The following is a 16,495-nucleotide window of genomic DNA, read 5'->3' as shown; positions in this document are numbered from 1 at the left end:
ATATATATATGTGTGTATGTGTGTGTGTGTGTGTGTGTGTGTGTGTGTGTGTGTGATTCAGGAGAAGTGTATACGTGGGGTGATAATGACGAGGGTCAGCTGGGAGACGGGACCACCAACGCCATCCAGAGGCCCAGGCTAGTGGGAGCGCTGCAGAGCAAGAAGATCAACAGGGTGGCCTGTGGCTCCGCCCACACACTCGCCTGGTCCACCAGCAAACCCACCAATGCCGGCAAACTTCCTGTTCAGGTACGCGATATTATGCTGCGTCTGACTTCACCGTTCATCTGTATGTCTAAATCGTGTGTGTGTGTGTGTGTGTGTGTGTGTGTGTGTATACTGTATAACTCATTTAAAGCTAATAATTGTTGCTGTGTATGTGTGTGCACGCACACATGTGACCCCAGGTCCCCATGGAGTATAACCACCTGCAGGAGATCCCCATCATGGCCCTGAGGAACAGGCTGCTCTTGCTGCACCACATCTCCGAACTCTTCTGCCCCTGCATCCCCATGTTCGACCTGGAGGGGCGTCTCGGTCAGACCACACACTCCGTGGGGTCTGTGGGCTTCGACACACTCCGGGGCATCCTCATCTCACAGGGCAAGGTCAGGAGACCACACACACTCCTACACTATTTGTTAAACAATGCATTTATTAAAGCAGTAATCACAGAGGGGGCCGTTACTTTTAAGCAGACTCCTCTAGCAAAGTCTGAAATAAATATGTATATATTTCATTGTAATATAGAGTCTTATAAACCACTTGAACATAATCAGGGCCCAAGCACTAGATGTGTAAAGTGCATTATTGTATCTCCAGTAGCTTATTATTATTGAAAATTCACAAAACTTCTGCGAAAGCTTGGACATGGGTGTGGCCCAGAAGCTCGATAGCGCCCACTATGACATTTTTCTTATATTTCACGTTCACATCGCCCAACAGCAAGTCAGCCATTTGTATATTGTGCATTTTGTGCATATTATGTCGGGTATCAAAAATTTTAAATACTCCTCCTACAGGGTTCATCAGATTCTAACCAGATTGGTTCAGGATATCCGAGATGCTAAATTGCGGAGGAATTTTTGATGCCGTGACGTAGCATTATTCCACTGTACATCTTATGATGTGGCTCATTCTTCACATGCATGTTCAGCGATGCCTCATAACCACGTTCGCATGAATGTGTCACTGCACCCTCAGTGCTTGGGCCCACCAATCGCTGCTTGCAGCTATATCTGCAATTGGAATTATTTGAAATAGTTAACCGCATTAATGTTCGATGTTATTCGGTTTTATTCTGCTCGGTAACCGGTACGCGGTTGATCTTGCTCTGTTCGCAGGAGGCTGCGTTTCGTAAAGTTGTGCAGGCTACGATGGTGAGAGACCGACAGCATGGACCAGTCGTAGAGCTCAACAGAATCCAGGTACGCGCTCTCACACGCACAGAACTGAAAACACGTGCGTGCGTGCGTGTGTATTTATTTATTCATGCCTTCAACTTTAGTTCACTTCATTGTTATTTGTGTAGCTCTTTAACAGGAGACATTGTCAGAAAGCAGCTTGGCAGAAATCCTGGATGTAGGGGCAGATTTGGATTTTAGCAGCAAGAGTTTTCTCAAGCATAAGGCAATGTTGACTTGAAGAAAATAAAAAAAAAAAAAGAATATAGATGGCTACTTGTTTTTTTAGCAGACTATAATAAATATAAAAGAATAAATAAATTGATTAGGAAATCAGAATGAATAACAGCATGTAGCATTGCAGTCTCTCAACTCAAAGAAAGAAAGAAAGAGAAAAGGAAAGAAAGAAGGAAGGAAGGAAAGAAGGAAGGACTGAAAGTAAAAAGGAAGGAAAGAAAGAAAGAAAAAGAAAGAAGGAAGGAAGGACGAAAGTACCGAAAGAAGGCCAGAAAATGAGAACGAGAAAAGGAAAGTGAGAGAGAGAGGGAAGAAATGAAAGAAAGAGAAAGGGGAAGGAAGGAAAGACTGAAAGTAAGAGAGAAGGAAAGAAAAAGAGAAATTTATTTGAACAAATGATGTGGAGAAAGAAAGACCAAAAAAAGAAACCATCAAAGAAAAACAAAGCCTTAGGAAAACGCACAAAGAAGGAAATAAAGAAACAAACAACCAAAAATAGAAAGAAAGAAAAAGAGAGATGTGGAGAAAGAACGTCACGAATGAAAGAGAGAAAGAAAGAGAAATTCTGTAGTGATAACTCCAGCGACTGCACCCCGTGTTTGATCGGTACACGTGGAGCGTCTCCTGTACGAGTCCCTGTGAATGAGCTGTTACTATAGAAACCGTAACCTATTAATACAAACCTGTGATGTTCAGCTGCGTTAGCGTCTCGCGCTCTCGTTCTCTCTCTCAGGTGAAGCGTTCCCGCAGTAAAGGAGGTCTAGCCGGACCCGACGGTACCAAGTCCGTGTTCGGACAGATGTGCGCTAAGATGATCTCCTTCAGCCCAGACAGCCTGCTGCTGCCTCATCGCGTCTGGAAGGTCAAGTTCGTAGGTAAATACACGCCGAAACCAGTTTGTAACGGGATGTCACCGGAATCGAAGCGTCCACATGCCGGCGTTGTTCTTCTGTAAAATGTATCGGAGAGTAACGCCAAAATAATAAACGAGTACTGCCCGGGGTCCGTTCCAAATAAAAATAAACCGCAGTATGTTTGCTTTCTTCCTACCTAAACACAAACAGGAGGAAAAAAACATGGCTCATAGTTTCTAGGTAACTATAAAGAGCCAGACCCAGAGCTAAGAATCAACAAAGTACCAAGCTAGCATAAAGCAGTTGTACACAGAGTTCAAAAGCTAGCATGGAGCTAAGAAGCGTCAAAGTGTGAAACTAGCGTAAAGCAGGAATATCCGAAATGTGTCGGCTGTTAACGGGATTCGCGTCGTCGTCGTCCCAGTCGCTTTGCCTTTTATGTACTTCTGATGCGATGACGTCATTCCTGATCGTCCAATCCCATTCCTGCATGGGATCTGCTGCTCTTCTGGGAAATCCCCAACACGTAGTAAAGCAAAAAACACATCCCGAGACGGTAGCAGTGAGAATCGGTGATCAGTACAGCATTTCAGCAGTGTGTGTGTGTGTGTGTGTGTGTGTGTGTGTGTGTGTGTGTGTGTGTGTGTGTGTGTAGGTGAGTCTGTAGACGACTGCGGAGGAGGTTACAGTGAGTCTATAGCGGAGATGTGTGAGGAGCTACAGAACGGTCTCACTCCTCTGCTCATCGTGACTCCGAACGGCCGAGACGAGTCGGGCGCTAACAGAGACTGCTTCCTGCTCAACCCCACTGCTAAAAGTCCACTCCACATGAGCATGTTCCGCTTCTTAGGTACACACACACACACACACGCTGCTACAGGTCTGGTTTCTGTAGCTTTTGAATGGTTCGTCTGAGTGTGTGTGTGTGTGTGTGTGTGTGTGTGTGTGTGTGTAGGAGTACTCCTGGGCATAGCGATCCGTACAGGAAGTCCTCTCAGTCTGTACCTCGCCGAACCCGTCTGGAAGCAGCTCGCCGGCATGAACCTCACCATCGCTGATCTCAGTGAGGTACGACTCCTTTACGAACTACTTATGAACATCGACACTGACTTCTTCCAGGTGTTATAACATATATTTAAAACATACTTTATGTAACCTGGCCTTATTAATCATACAGTATACTCTTCCTTACATTATAACGTGCTATGCATTGTACTAGTATATGAACAGCAGTGGGGTTATAATGCCTGACGTAGTGTTATAATGCATTACAACACGAAAGTTTTCAGTGCTCCTCTGAACAGATATTTATCATGTGCTATGTATGCTGGTATTGTGAAGTCATGCCACTTGTTCACGCTTTATAAAGTGCTATGAATGTGACTAGGACTCCTTCGGAGTATTAATACAGACTTGGGCCGGATGTTATAACGCGTTATAAGTGCTTTTTAACATATTGTGAGTTATAGTGCTTTTTTTTTCCCCCCTGTACAATTTATTCAAACATACCCGTGTCTAAATATACATGTATGGGATATGACACGTTTATGACACGTTTATGATGTGTTTATGACACGTTTATGACACGTTTATGATGTGTTTATGACACGTTTATGACCATAGGTTTGTCTCTGCCTCTGAAGTGTGTATCAGGATACTTTATCACTCCGACCCTGATTTTTTACGAAGGAAGGTGGATCATAGTGTGTGTGTGTGTGTGTGTGTGGGAGTGTGTGAGCACTCCTGCGTCCACGTTATAATCATGAGATGCTGAAACGTGTAGACGGAAGTGTTTCCTGAGTGCACCATGGCCTTTAACTCACAGAGCTGCTTTTGTTCACGGCCTCGTGCCTCAAGCTATCAGAAGGTTTAACGAGAAAGTGTCTTCAGCACAAGACTACACACACACACACACACACACACACACACACACACAGGTCTGAATGGGAATTTGAACCTGATTTATAATGTAGTGTAGTTTTTTTTTTTTTAATGGGGTTATCGGACATTTAAAAACGCTGGTTTAATATCAGAAGTGTAAAGGAACGAAACACTCGGACGTGTGCCGATGCTGGGAAATAATCCGCTATGGTTGATCCCAGAGTGTTTTATTCCTCCTATACCTCAGCAAATTCTCAATGATTGCAGTTTTTATTTATTAAAGAACTTTGTCCATTTATAGTTCTGTTTAGCATCCATGAAGCAAGTTAGTTTCTGTTCTGCTCCGTTACAGCAGCTGTAAACACTCGTTCCCTCACCGGCGTCTCGCTGCGCTTTATTCTTACTCTCTCTCTTCGAGTTAATAAGGAAAATACACAGCTTGACCTTCTTTTTTTTTTTTTGCATGAAAACGCAAAAAGTGTGAACTCCTCTGTCCTGAAGATGTCGGAAAACTCAAAGCAAAGTTACAGCGTTCCCTCTGACCGTTACAAAGCTCTGACACTGGAGACTCCTTCCATAAATTTTCCATAAACGTCTCCTTACAGAAAACTCCATCTCAACGATTACTCACGATTTAAATCTGTTTCTCTTTTATTCCACTTAAATGAATGTCTGTCTCTGTCTACTCGTCTGTCTGTCTATCTGCTTATCTATTGATCTGTCTATCTACTCCTGTCTGTCTGTCTATTTACCTATGTGTCTGTCTTCTTACCTACAGTATTGATTGCTCTATTTATCTACTCGTCTGTCTGTCTTCTTACCTATTGCTTGATATGTCTGTCTACTTATCTATTGATCTGTCTGTCTACCTGTCTGTCTATGTACCTCTCTCTGTCATCTTGCCTATTGCTTGATCTATCTACTAGTCTGTCTGTCTGTCTGTCTATTGATTTGTCTGTCTACCTATCTGTCTGTCTATCTACCTATTGATCTATCTGCTCGTCTGTCTGTCTGTCTGTCTATTGATTTGTCTATCTACCTATCTGTCTGTCTATCTACCTATTGATCTATCTACTCGTCTATCTACCCGTCTGTCTGTCTCCCTACTTATCTGTCTGTCTATCTACCTATTGATCTATCTACCCGTCTGTCTGTCTACCTACCTGCCTGTCTGTCTGTCTATCTATCTATCTATTGATCTATCTACTTGTCTGTCTGTCTCTCTATCTACCTGTCTGTCTACATTTTTGTCTCTCTTACCTATTGCTTGATCTATCTACTCCTGTCTGTCTTTCTATCTATTGATTTGTCTATCTACCTATCTGTCTGTCTTCTTACCTATAGTATTGATTGATCTATCTACTTGTCTGTCTACCTACCTATTGATTTGTCTACTCGTCTGTCTGTCTACCTACCTATCTGTCTGTCTATCTACTTGTCTGTCTGTCTATCTACCTATAGATCTGTACTGGTCTGTCTGTCTCTCTATCTACCTGTCTGTCTACCTTTTTGTCTGTCCTTCTTACCTATTGCTTGATCTATCTACTCCTGTCTGCCTGTCTATACACCTATTGATCTGTCTGTCTGTCTGTGTATCTGCATATCTGTGTATTTATCTATTGAATCAGTTTATTTAGCTCCTTTGTAACTAGCCATGATGGTTTTACAAAGTAAATCAATAAACAGTCCAAATGTCTCGCACAGTTTAAATAAATCAAGAAGTTCCTTTGTGACTGTGTGGTTTCATGCACAGGATACAGTACATTAACTTATTGTTATTATTATATGACATTATCCAGTAAATAAAATGTTTTGCATGGACATGAGCTGAAAATGAAATGATCCTCTGTGTCAGCATTTGACCCAGTTTTGGAGCCATGCTTTTATAGCCTGCCGTATTGAAGCGTGTGTGTGTGTGTGTGTGTGTGTGTGTGTGTGTGTGTGTGTGTGTGTGTGTTATCCAGGTGGATAAGGACTTTATCCCTGGCCTGATGTTTATCAGAGATACGGAGGCTTCAGCGGAGGAGTTTGAAGCGATTCCTCTGCCCTTCACCGTGCCCAATGCCTGCGGTCAGGAGGTCCAGCTCAGCTCCAAACACTCGCACATCAACCTGGAGAACCGAACCGAGTACGTCCGCCTCGCCATCAACTACAGGTGAGGACGCACCTCGGTCTGGAGTTATTGTACTGCTGAGAGGTCCCGAGGGAACAGAACCCGGTCAGAGCAGCAGTCCGTTTCTTACGTTTACATTTCTGAGGTTTATAAAAAACCGGGTTTAACCCTAATTCCTAAATCCCTGTTGTACTGAATTCATTTTATTTATTTATTTATTTATTACAAACGTTCCTTTGTGCTTTCTTGTACGCTAGGCTTTCCAACCTTTTCAGGACGGGTGAGTTTACGCTTTTGTGATGTGTTTTTCAGGCTGCATGAGTTTGATGAGCAGGTGGCTGCAGTGAGAGAAGGTATGGCCCGGGTGGTGCCCGTTCCTCTCCTCTCTCTCTTCACCGGATACGAGCTGGAGACCATGGTGAGAGCTCTCACACTCTCTCTCTCTCTCTCTCTCTCTCTCTCTCTCTCTCTCTCTCTCTCTCTCTCTCAGTGGATTTCCATGTCGTGTTGAACCTTGAAATCATTTTGATTCCGGTGCTGAAGTAACTCCGGGTTTGTCCCATTGCCTTCATGTCATTTTGTCGCCATGACAACAACCCGCTTTTGGAGGAAATATTGTTGTGTATTCTACGAGATATGAGGGACAATAACACCCTATATTTAACTGAAAATCTCACAAAGCTCGGCTCGCTCTAGAATCTCCGTAGTGGTGGAGTCAAAATGGATCCGGCTCCTCCTACCTGGGCGGAGTCATCTGTGTGTTTCAGACCGTTAGGGGTAAGGCTTATAGGAGGAGTTAGTTCAGATCCAGCTCCACCCCCTGGACTAAGCAGTAACTTGCTCTTTGCTGGTCATATATGGGCAGTCCTATCCTTAGGTTATGCATGGTTACCATGGTTACACCAGTCATGCCAGGCTAGTGCAATATGGCCACATAAACAGCGTAGCTAGTTATAGAACTTTTGACTACAAATCGGATGTTTAAACAAAATAAAAAGTCTTGATTGGAAATTGCGTATGAATTGCGTACGTTGAGTGCATACAATCGCTGCTCATGTCTTAGTCGCCAAACCAAAAAACACAGATGTGTTCGTGTGAATCTAAACCCCTCCCACTTCATATCGCTCACAGTAGCTCCGCCTCCCGTCGCTGTAGATGATGCGAGCGACAGCGATGTGCACACCTCACCGAGCCGTGTCTTTCAGGTATGTGGCAGTCCTGACATCCCGCTACACCTGCTGAAGTCAGTAGCTACGTATAAAGGGGTGGAGCCAACCGCGCCCCTCATCCAGTGGTTCTGGGAGGTGATGGAGTCCTTCTCCAACACGGAGCGCTCGCTCTTCCTCAGGTTCGTGTGGGGACGGACACGTCTGCCCCGGACCATCGCAGATTTCCGCGGACGAGACTTCGTGGTGCAGGTGAGTGTTTCATAAACCTCGATAAGACGTATTAAATCATTACGAAAATTGCCCACTAGAGGCAGTATTTCTTCCTTTTCTGTTTATTTTATTTTATTTAACTCTGTAAATATTGTACAATTTTTTGGTGTTTGCAAAAACTCAGTCCGTACATCGTCTTAATGAGTCACTGATCTTTTGTGCTTACGTGCGAAGCGGTGCTTGGGCCACTGATGGCTATATTCATTATTACTGATGTTATTGATGTTTAATAGTAATTATACTATGTTCTATCAAAACAGTAAGTGTGTCTATAAATGAATAATAAGTAGAAATTGTCGTTCTTTGGCAAGCTGTAATTGTTGGTGAATTGCTGTGGTATAGGCGGAATAAAACACTTGGAGACGTGCTGTGACAGGAAAATAATCAACTTCCACCTTGCAGTTATTTATTATTATTATTATTATTATATTTATTATTAAATCAACTTTTTTTTTTCCTCCTCTGCCTGAATTCGCAGGTGTTGGATAAGTACAACCCTCCAGACCACTTCCTGCCGGAGTCATACACGTGCTTCTTCCTGCTCAAGCTGCCTCGTTACTCCTGCAAACTGGTGCTGGAGGAGAAACTGAAGTACGCCATACACTTCTGCAAATCCATCGACACGGACGACTACGCTCGCATCGCTCTGAGCGGAGAGCCCGCCGCCGACGACTCCACCGACGACTCGGACAACGACGACGCCGACTCCTTCGCCTCCGACTCCACACAGGACTACCTGACTGCACACTGACATGCTCTTTCTCACACACTCTCACACGCGCACACTCTCACGTACACTCACACGTACACTCACACGTACACTCACACGCACACTCTCACACGTACACTCTCACACGTACACTCTCACACGTACACACTCTCACACGTACACTCTCTGATGTCGAGAGTCGTCAAACATGCTGCCAAGAAAAAAGAAAAGACACTCAATCTAAAGATGTGTTTAAAACTCCCATACACACACACACACACACACACACACACACACACGTATCTGTACTACCACAACTAAAATCTTTATGTGCAATTAGCTTTAAAAGCACTATAAGCTGGTGAAGATAAAATAAAACTTGGAATTTTTTTTATTAGTTTATTTAAAAAAAAAAAAAAAAAGAAGCCGGAGCCAGAGAGGGGGAGAAACTGGACATCGTTTGGTCGATTGTAGACGTTGTGTTTGTATTTTTCGGACCGTGTAGCCTAGCACTGTGCTGACGACCCCTGATGGACTCGCTGTATCGTTTAAACGATCGAACAAGCAACTTCTTCGTCCTTTTCTTTTCATTTCCCTCGGGGGAATAAAAATGTGCAGTGCTTTTCTTTTCTGTTCTTTTTTTTGTTTTTGTTTTTTTTTTACTTTTCCCCCGAATAACGTTGAACACGAGCGTGAGCTGTCCTCGCTCTGATTGGTCGGTGTTATCTGGAGCTCATTCAGGGGTTGTTTTCAGGGCGTCGGTCGCCGTATTCACTACCCAGACCCCTGCTCCGCCCTCCTCCTCCTCCTCCTCATCCTCTGTGTCCGTGTGTGTTTGGCTTCCTGACGAACTGTAAATAACGTTATTGTGCCATGTGTTCATAATACGTCTCATTCCGATGTAATAATGTTAATAAATTCCTGTTTAAAACAAACATTAAACTGAAATGTTACGGATTGGTGTTCATCTCCTTTAACAGCGGAGCAGCTACGTGTATCACAGGTTTACCTTGCGTTCTAATACGCTATGGTTTCTATAGTAATGGCTCATTCACTGGGACTTGTACCTTTTTATTCCTTAAATATTTACGGCCCCAGTTCCGAAAAAGTTGGGACGCCGTGTGAAACGTCAATGGAGACAGAACGCAGTGATTCGCAAATCTCATAAACCCGTACGTTATTCACAATAGAACACAGAAAACATGTCAAATGTTTAAACTGAGGAAATGGACCGTTTTTAGGAAATAATAAGGTCATTTTGAATTCGATGACCGCAACACGTCTCAAAAAAGGCTGGAAAAGTAAGTGTTAGTAAAAAGGAACAGCTGGAGGTTGATTGGGAACGGGTCAGTGAGATGATTGGGTATAAAAAGAGGATCTTAGAGAGGCGGAGTCTTTCAGAAGTAAAGATGGACAGAAGTTCACCAATCTGTGAAAAACTGCGTCTACGATTTATGGAACAATTTCAGAACAATGTTCCTCAACGTAAAATTGTGAAGACTATAAATATCTCATCGTCTACAGGACATCATATCATCAAAAGACTCAGAGAATCTGGAGTTATCTGTGTGTAAGGGACGAGGGTGAAAATCAATATCGCATGCCCGTGATCTTCGGGTCCTCAGGCGGCGCTGCATTAAAAACAGGCCTGATTCTGGAATGGAAATCACTGCATGGGCTCAGAAACACCTCCAGAACTCAGTGTCTGTGAACACAGTTCGCCGTGCCATCCACAGACGCTGGTTAAAGCTCCATCACGCAAAGAAGAAGCCATATGTGTGAACATGATCCAGAAACGCCGCCGTCTTCTCCGGGACAAAGCTCATTTAAAATGGACCGAGGCGACGTGGAAAACTGTTCTGCGGTCAGACGAATCCAAATCTGATCATCTTTTTGGAAACCATGGACGCCTCATCCTCTAAACTAAAGAGGACTAAAGAGGAGAGGGACCATCCGGCTTTTTATCAGCGCTCCGGTCAAAAGCCTGCGTCTTTTGGCGCCATCAATGCTGAAAGGTTTATACAGGTTTTAGAGCAACATCTGCTTCCATCCAGATTCCATCCCATCTTTACTTCTGAAAGACTCCGCCTCTCTAAGATCCTCTTTTTATACCCAATCATCTCACAGACCCGTTCCCAATCAACCTCCAGCTGATTCTTTTTACTAACACTTACTTTTCCAGCCTTTTGTCCCAACCTTTTTGAGACGTGTTGTGGCCATCAAATTCAAGATCACCTTATTTTTTACTGAAAACGGTACGTTTCCTCAGTTTAAACATTTGATATCTTTTCTACGTTCTATTGTAAACAACATACGGCTTTATGAAATTCGCAAATCTTTGCGTTCTGTTTGTATTGACGTTTTACACAGCGTCCCAACTTTTTAGGAATTGGGGCTGTAATAACATTGTAATTACTCCCTAACTATCCGATAACCATCGGCCGTTTTCTAAAACTCTGTATCGTTTTTGAGGGGCGGAGCTTAACATTTCCTCCATCTTGTGTTCAGCATAAAGGCCGTTGCTGAGTACAGCGATGACCTCATGGGTCATTTGACCCGAGCAGTATGTTAAAGCCACAGGATTCGTGATGGGGTTTGTTTTGATAGCTATGAATGACATTTTGCGAGCTTACGTACACAATAAATAAAGAAGCTGGAGGTAGGATCATGGTTCCTCCTCACTCTGGTCCTGGAGAACCCTGATCCAACACACACTTCAAACTGGAGATGTTTGATAAGACCGCGTATTCAAATATTTTACACACTGGTCTTTCTCATATTACTCGCATTTCCTTCCTGACGTTGATGTTCTACTGTAGGATTAACGAAATTCCTCCTCATTACCTCGGTGCTGAAGGTCGGATTAATGACTGCACTTCCTGGAGCACCGAAGACTGTGAAAATATTTGAGAGATTGTGTTCATCAGAGTTATTCGATCAGGTTTTAATTAAAAAAAACATGGAATTAGACTTGACCTTAAACGATTTCACAGGACCATAGAGTGTTTATTTTTACTTAATCAAATACTTAGCACATTATTAACTGCAGCGAATGCATTTTAAACGTCTCCTGATTTAAATATAAATATATAAATGTTTATTAACTCATTTATTTTGCATGCTGCTTAAAATGAAAAACGACTTTCTCATGCACTTCTGTATAAACCTGAGTCGGGGGGTGGAGCTACATGTGAGCTTGGTTTGTGACGTCACAAAATATTTCAACCCGAACCAATCGCGGTCCAATATGCAAATTACTCGAGGATAACGAGACCGGTTTTCAGCCGCACAGTCGGTGTAAAAAAAAAACAAAACAAAACAAAAGACAACAACGACAAACGCACTCGGATTCTTAATGTTCGTAATTAACGGAGTCGTGGTTGCCATGGTAACACTGTTTTAACAGGTCTGACTGATGCTAAATATATCTTTCGCCTTAGGCTAACGTGCTAGACGGTTAGCATGTCTTTTGAGATGGCGTGAGGACGTTTCTAATTTGCATATTCGTGCATATTTATAGATCTTTGCATTATTAATGAGGTTAAATATCTTGATTTGGTTTTACTTCCTTATTTACTCGTTAGTTTGCTAGCAGTTAGCTTGATGTTAGCTGGTGTTTTGGGATGGCAGCGGGATGGGATGTGGGCGGTTCTAATTAGCATATTCAAGCATATTAATGAGCCTCATCGTTATTAATCAGGATAAATGTGAGCAATAATAGAGATGTTCCATTTTCTTTTATTTGTTCATTTGTTTGTTTGTTTATTTATTTATTTATTTTCGACAAGTTTCTTGGACATCAAGCTTTCAAGTGTTCTTCAGTTCATCCCTCTGTAGGAACTTTTTGTGAAAAGGTTCCAAGGAGAACCCCTTTTAAGTTTGAAGTGTTCCACTTGCAGCAAAACTTCAATGAAGAACCGTACTCGCAAACTCTTTCGAATATTGCACCTGCAAAAGAGACCTGTGATTTTAGGGGGTAATAAAGGGGTTCTTTGGATGGTTAAGGGTTATTCGGCGTTTTTAAATAGGGTTAAAATAGAACCCTGACGGATGGGGTCAAAAAGGACTTGATATGAAGTTCAATTAATTCTTTTGTGTAGAAACTGATCTACCTGGACTTGAGGAGCAGTGGAACATTGGAGGAACCTTTGAAGATCTCCATGATGGAGCAAAAAAGGAAAAGAAATAAAGGACAAGAATGAACAAAATAAAGGGAAATGGAGGATTAGAGAGAGAGAGAGAGAGAGGGTAAGAACAAAAGAAAGTAAGAGACGGTACAAAAGCCGAAAATAAACAGAGTCCAACTGAGAGGACGAGAAATCATCAATCATGTAAGAATAAAAAATGAGGGGAATGAAGAAGCGACAGAATAAAGAAGGGGAAAACCAGATGTTCTGCTAACTGAAATGAACTTCAAAGAAAGAGAGAACAGAGAGAGGGCTGGTGAGGGAACGACGCTGCTGTAGTCTATAGCTGCTATAACGGAAGTGAGAACAGGAACTGACTTGTTTCGTGAACCTTCCGCAACATTAAATGTAACTATAAATGGATAAAAAAAAGTATGATGTGTCGTTTTCTTTTAAATGAATAAATAAATGTTAAGCCTTGGTAAATTTCTGTGGTAGAAATGGAGTGAAATGTTTCGGGGGATAACAGGAACTCAGTTACATCATCACCGAGGATTTTACTGTAACGCACAAGTGGTTCATTCCTTTATATCATCACTGAACACACCTTATATCTTCGCCGAACACACCTCGTATCATCGCCGAACACACCTCGTATCACCGCCGAACACACCTCGTATCATCGCCGAACACACCTCGTATCTTCGCCGAACACACCTCGTATCTTCGCCGAACACACCTCGTATCATCGCCGAACACACCTCGTATCATCGCCGAACACACCTCGTATCATCGCCGAGCACACCTCGTATCTTCGCCGAACACACCTCGTATCATCGCCGAACACACCTCGTATCATCGCCGAACACACCTCGTATCTTCGCCGAACACACCTCGTATCATCGCCGAACACACCTCGTATCATCGCCGAACACACCTCGTATCATCGCCGAACACACCTCGTATCATCGCCGAACACACCTCGTATCATCGCCGAACACACCTCGTATCATCGCCGAACACACCTCGTATCATCGCCGAACACACCTCGTATCATCGCCGAACACACCTCGTATCTTCGCCGAACACACCTCGTATCATCGCCGAACACACCTCGTATCATCGCCGAACACACCTCGTATCTTCGCCGAACACACCTCATATCTTCGCCGAACACACCTCATATCATCGCCGAACACACCTCGTATCTTCGCCGAACACACCTCATATCTTCGCCGAACACACCTCGTATCACCGCCGAACACACCTCATATCATCGTCGAACACACCTCATATCATCGCCGAACACACCTCATATCTTCACCGAACACACCTCGTATCATCGCCGAACACACCTCGTATCTTCACCGAACACACCTCATATCTTCACCGAACACACCTCATATCATCGTCGAACACACCTCATATCATCGCCGAACACACCTCATATCTTCACCGAACACACCTCGTATCATCGCCGAGCACACCTCGTATCATCGCCGAACACACCTCGTATCTTCACCGAACACACCTCATATCATCGCCGAGCACACCTCGTATCATCGCCGAACACACCTCATATCTTCACCGAACACACCTCATATCATCGCCGAACACACCTCGTATCTTCACCGAACACACCTCATATCTTCACCGAACACACCTCATATCATCGTCGAACACACCTCATATCATCGCCGAACACACCTCATATCTTCACCGAACACACCTCGTATCATCGCCGAGCACACCTCGTATCATCGCCGAACACACCTCGTATCTTCACCGAACACACCTCGTATCATCGCCGAGCACACCTCGTATCATCGCCGAACACACCTCATATCATCGCCGAACACACCTCATATCATCGCCGAACACACCTCGTATCTTCACCGAACACACCTCATATCATCGTCGAACACACCTCATATCATCGCCGAACACACCTCATATCTTCACCGAACACACCTCGTATCATCGCCGAGCACACCTCGTATCATCGCCGAACACACCTCGTATCTTCACCGAACACACCTCGTATCATCGCCGAGCACACCTCGTATCATCGCCGAACACACCTCATATCTTCACCGAACACACCTCATATCATCGCCGAACACACCTCGTATCTTCACCGAACACACCTCATATCTTCACCGAACACACCTCATATCATCGTCGAACACACCTCATATCATCGCCGAACACACCTCATATCTTCACCGAACACACCTCATATCATCGCCGAACACACCTCGTATCATCGTCGAACACACCTTAGAGTCTCGGTGTGGCGCGATACACGCTCGACTTGTCAAGGTCACTGATTTGTGATCTTGTTGTGTACACCTGTTCTGTGTTCAGTCCTTGATTAGTTTCTGTCTCTTTCTTGTGTTAAGTCCAAGCCTTTATTGTCTGGTTCCGTGTTTTTTTGGTTTTGAGGGCCACAGACTGGAAAATGCAAGAAAACCTTGGGAATATTTTCCTGTTGAATTCCATTGTGTTACCCAGACGCCTTTTATATAACTATCTGCTAACGGTTTACCGAAAGAACCGTATATATATTTCAAAAGAATTACGCCATCAAGACAATTTCTACTAAGGAAGTGAACTAAATTATGAACATTACGCACTCCGAGCTGAGCGGGATCTCCTCGCTAGCTGAGCTGCTTGTTGGGTGAAGTGATGCAGAGCTAGCGCTGCGTTATTTTATGGCTTAGCCCTGCAGTCAGTCCGTTTAGCTGTACTCATGTTCGACACCAGAGTCTGGATGTTCACTGTGACGACGTCACACGAAGCGTCTCGGCCCAGATCTGCGGAAAACCTGCTTTACTTTTGAAAAATTGCGAGCGCCTCTGAATATTGCGGCGTTTGCTTGATTCATTTCTACGATCGCAAAATTGCTAAACCCTGTAGGGACTGTACGGTCATTCTTAACTGTTTTATTATTAGATAATCGCCAGCGCTTACCACAGTCCTGCACGTTCTTTCCCTCTTCTTATTGTGTTCTCTTCAGGCCTCTCCCGCCATCGTCTTGTTACCTGATTGTGCACGCCTGTTCTGTGTTTAAGCCTCGATTAGGTTTTTTTTTGCGACACAAAGTCTTTCTGGCATTGAGCTCAAGCCGTTTTTCTCCCAATGCTTCATTATCTCCTTCTGTGTTTTCTGATTTTGACCCTCGCGTTGTGTCCTGATTGTGCTAATGAATTAAACTTGTTCATCTGACCTCAGTTCTTTGATCATCTCCACCGCTTACCACAGTTCATCTTCCTTCTTTTCCTATCCGGCTTGCGTTCTCGTTCTTTTCTGGCTTCAAAACGGGTAAGTTCTATTCATGTAGAAAAGGCGTGGCGATTCAAAATACACCTGTGAAAGAAAGTCCCACAGGTTAGCGAGATTAAGCTCACTTTAAGTGTCTTCCTGGTATAGCGTTGTAAATGCCCTTTCGGAGTTCTGCCCTTTGAGATTCGACATTTTCATGGACAGACTTCAGGGGACCGTCTCAAAACTCACGGCCCCGAGCAATTACCTGCCTCGCCTGTCCTGTAGCTCCGCCTCTGATCCCCGCTACAGTGATTTTCGGATTTGCGCTTGCTTGGATTAGAGCGTTTGACCTTGAACTCACTATCCCTACATGGATATTTTTGTTACTTGAAGGAACGTCTGTGAAAGTAGATGGAGACGGCGCACAAACTTTTGCACTCCACTGCAGAAACACGGCCGTCTCTC

The 16,495-nt window shown here is 43.8% G+C and overlaps 1 protein-coding gene across 4 annotated transcripts in view; it reads left to right on the top strand.

Annotated features, from left to right (window-relative positions):
• Positions 1 to 9,593, top strand: part of herc2 (HECT and RLD domain containing E3 ubiquitin protein ligase 2) — a 62,188-nt gene extending 52,595 nt beyond the window's left edge. For all 4 annotated transcript variants that reach the window (XM_053635883.1, XM_053635882.1, XM_053635881.1 and 1 more), the window contains 10 exons: positions 62 to 249; positions 408 to 608; positions 1,344 to 1,427; positions 2,374 to 2,515; positions 3,150 to 3,344; positions 3,450 to 3,562; positions 6,340 to 6,530; positions 6,801 to 6,906; positions 7,694 to 7,906; positions 8,406 to 9,593. In XM_053635883.1, coding sequence (XP_053491858.1) covers positions 62 to 249; positions 408 to 608; positions 1,344 to 1,427; positions 2,374 to 2,515; positions 3,150 to 3,344; positions 3,450 to 3,562; positions 6,340 to 6,530; positions 6,801 to 6,906; positions 7,694 to 7,906; positions 8,406 to 8,678 — 1,706 coding nt within the window. In that variant the 3' untranslated portion in view covers positions 8,679 to 9,593. The remainder of the gene's footprint in view (positions 1 to 61; positions 250 to 407; positions 609 to 1,343; positions 1,428 to 2,373; positions 2,516 to 3,149; positions 3,345 to 3,449; positions 3,563 to 6,339; positions 6,531 to 6,800; positions 6,907 to 7,693; positions 7,907 to 8,405) is intronic.
• Positions 9,594 to 16,495: the final 6,902 nt, after the last annotated feature.

Source organism: Ictalurus furcatus, chromosome 11 (assembly GCF_023375685.1).
Source record: "Ictalurus furcatus strain D&B chromosome 11, Billie_1.0, whole genome shotgun sequence".
Taxonomy (NCBI): Eukaryota; Metazoa; Chordata; class Actinopteri; order Siluriformes; family Ictaluridae; genus Ictalurus; species Ictalurus furcatus.
The sequence above is the reverse complement of the archived record's forward strand: the minus strand, read 5'-3'. Positions and strand labels throughout refer to the sequence as shown.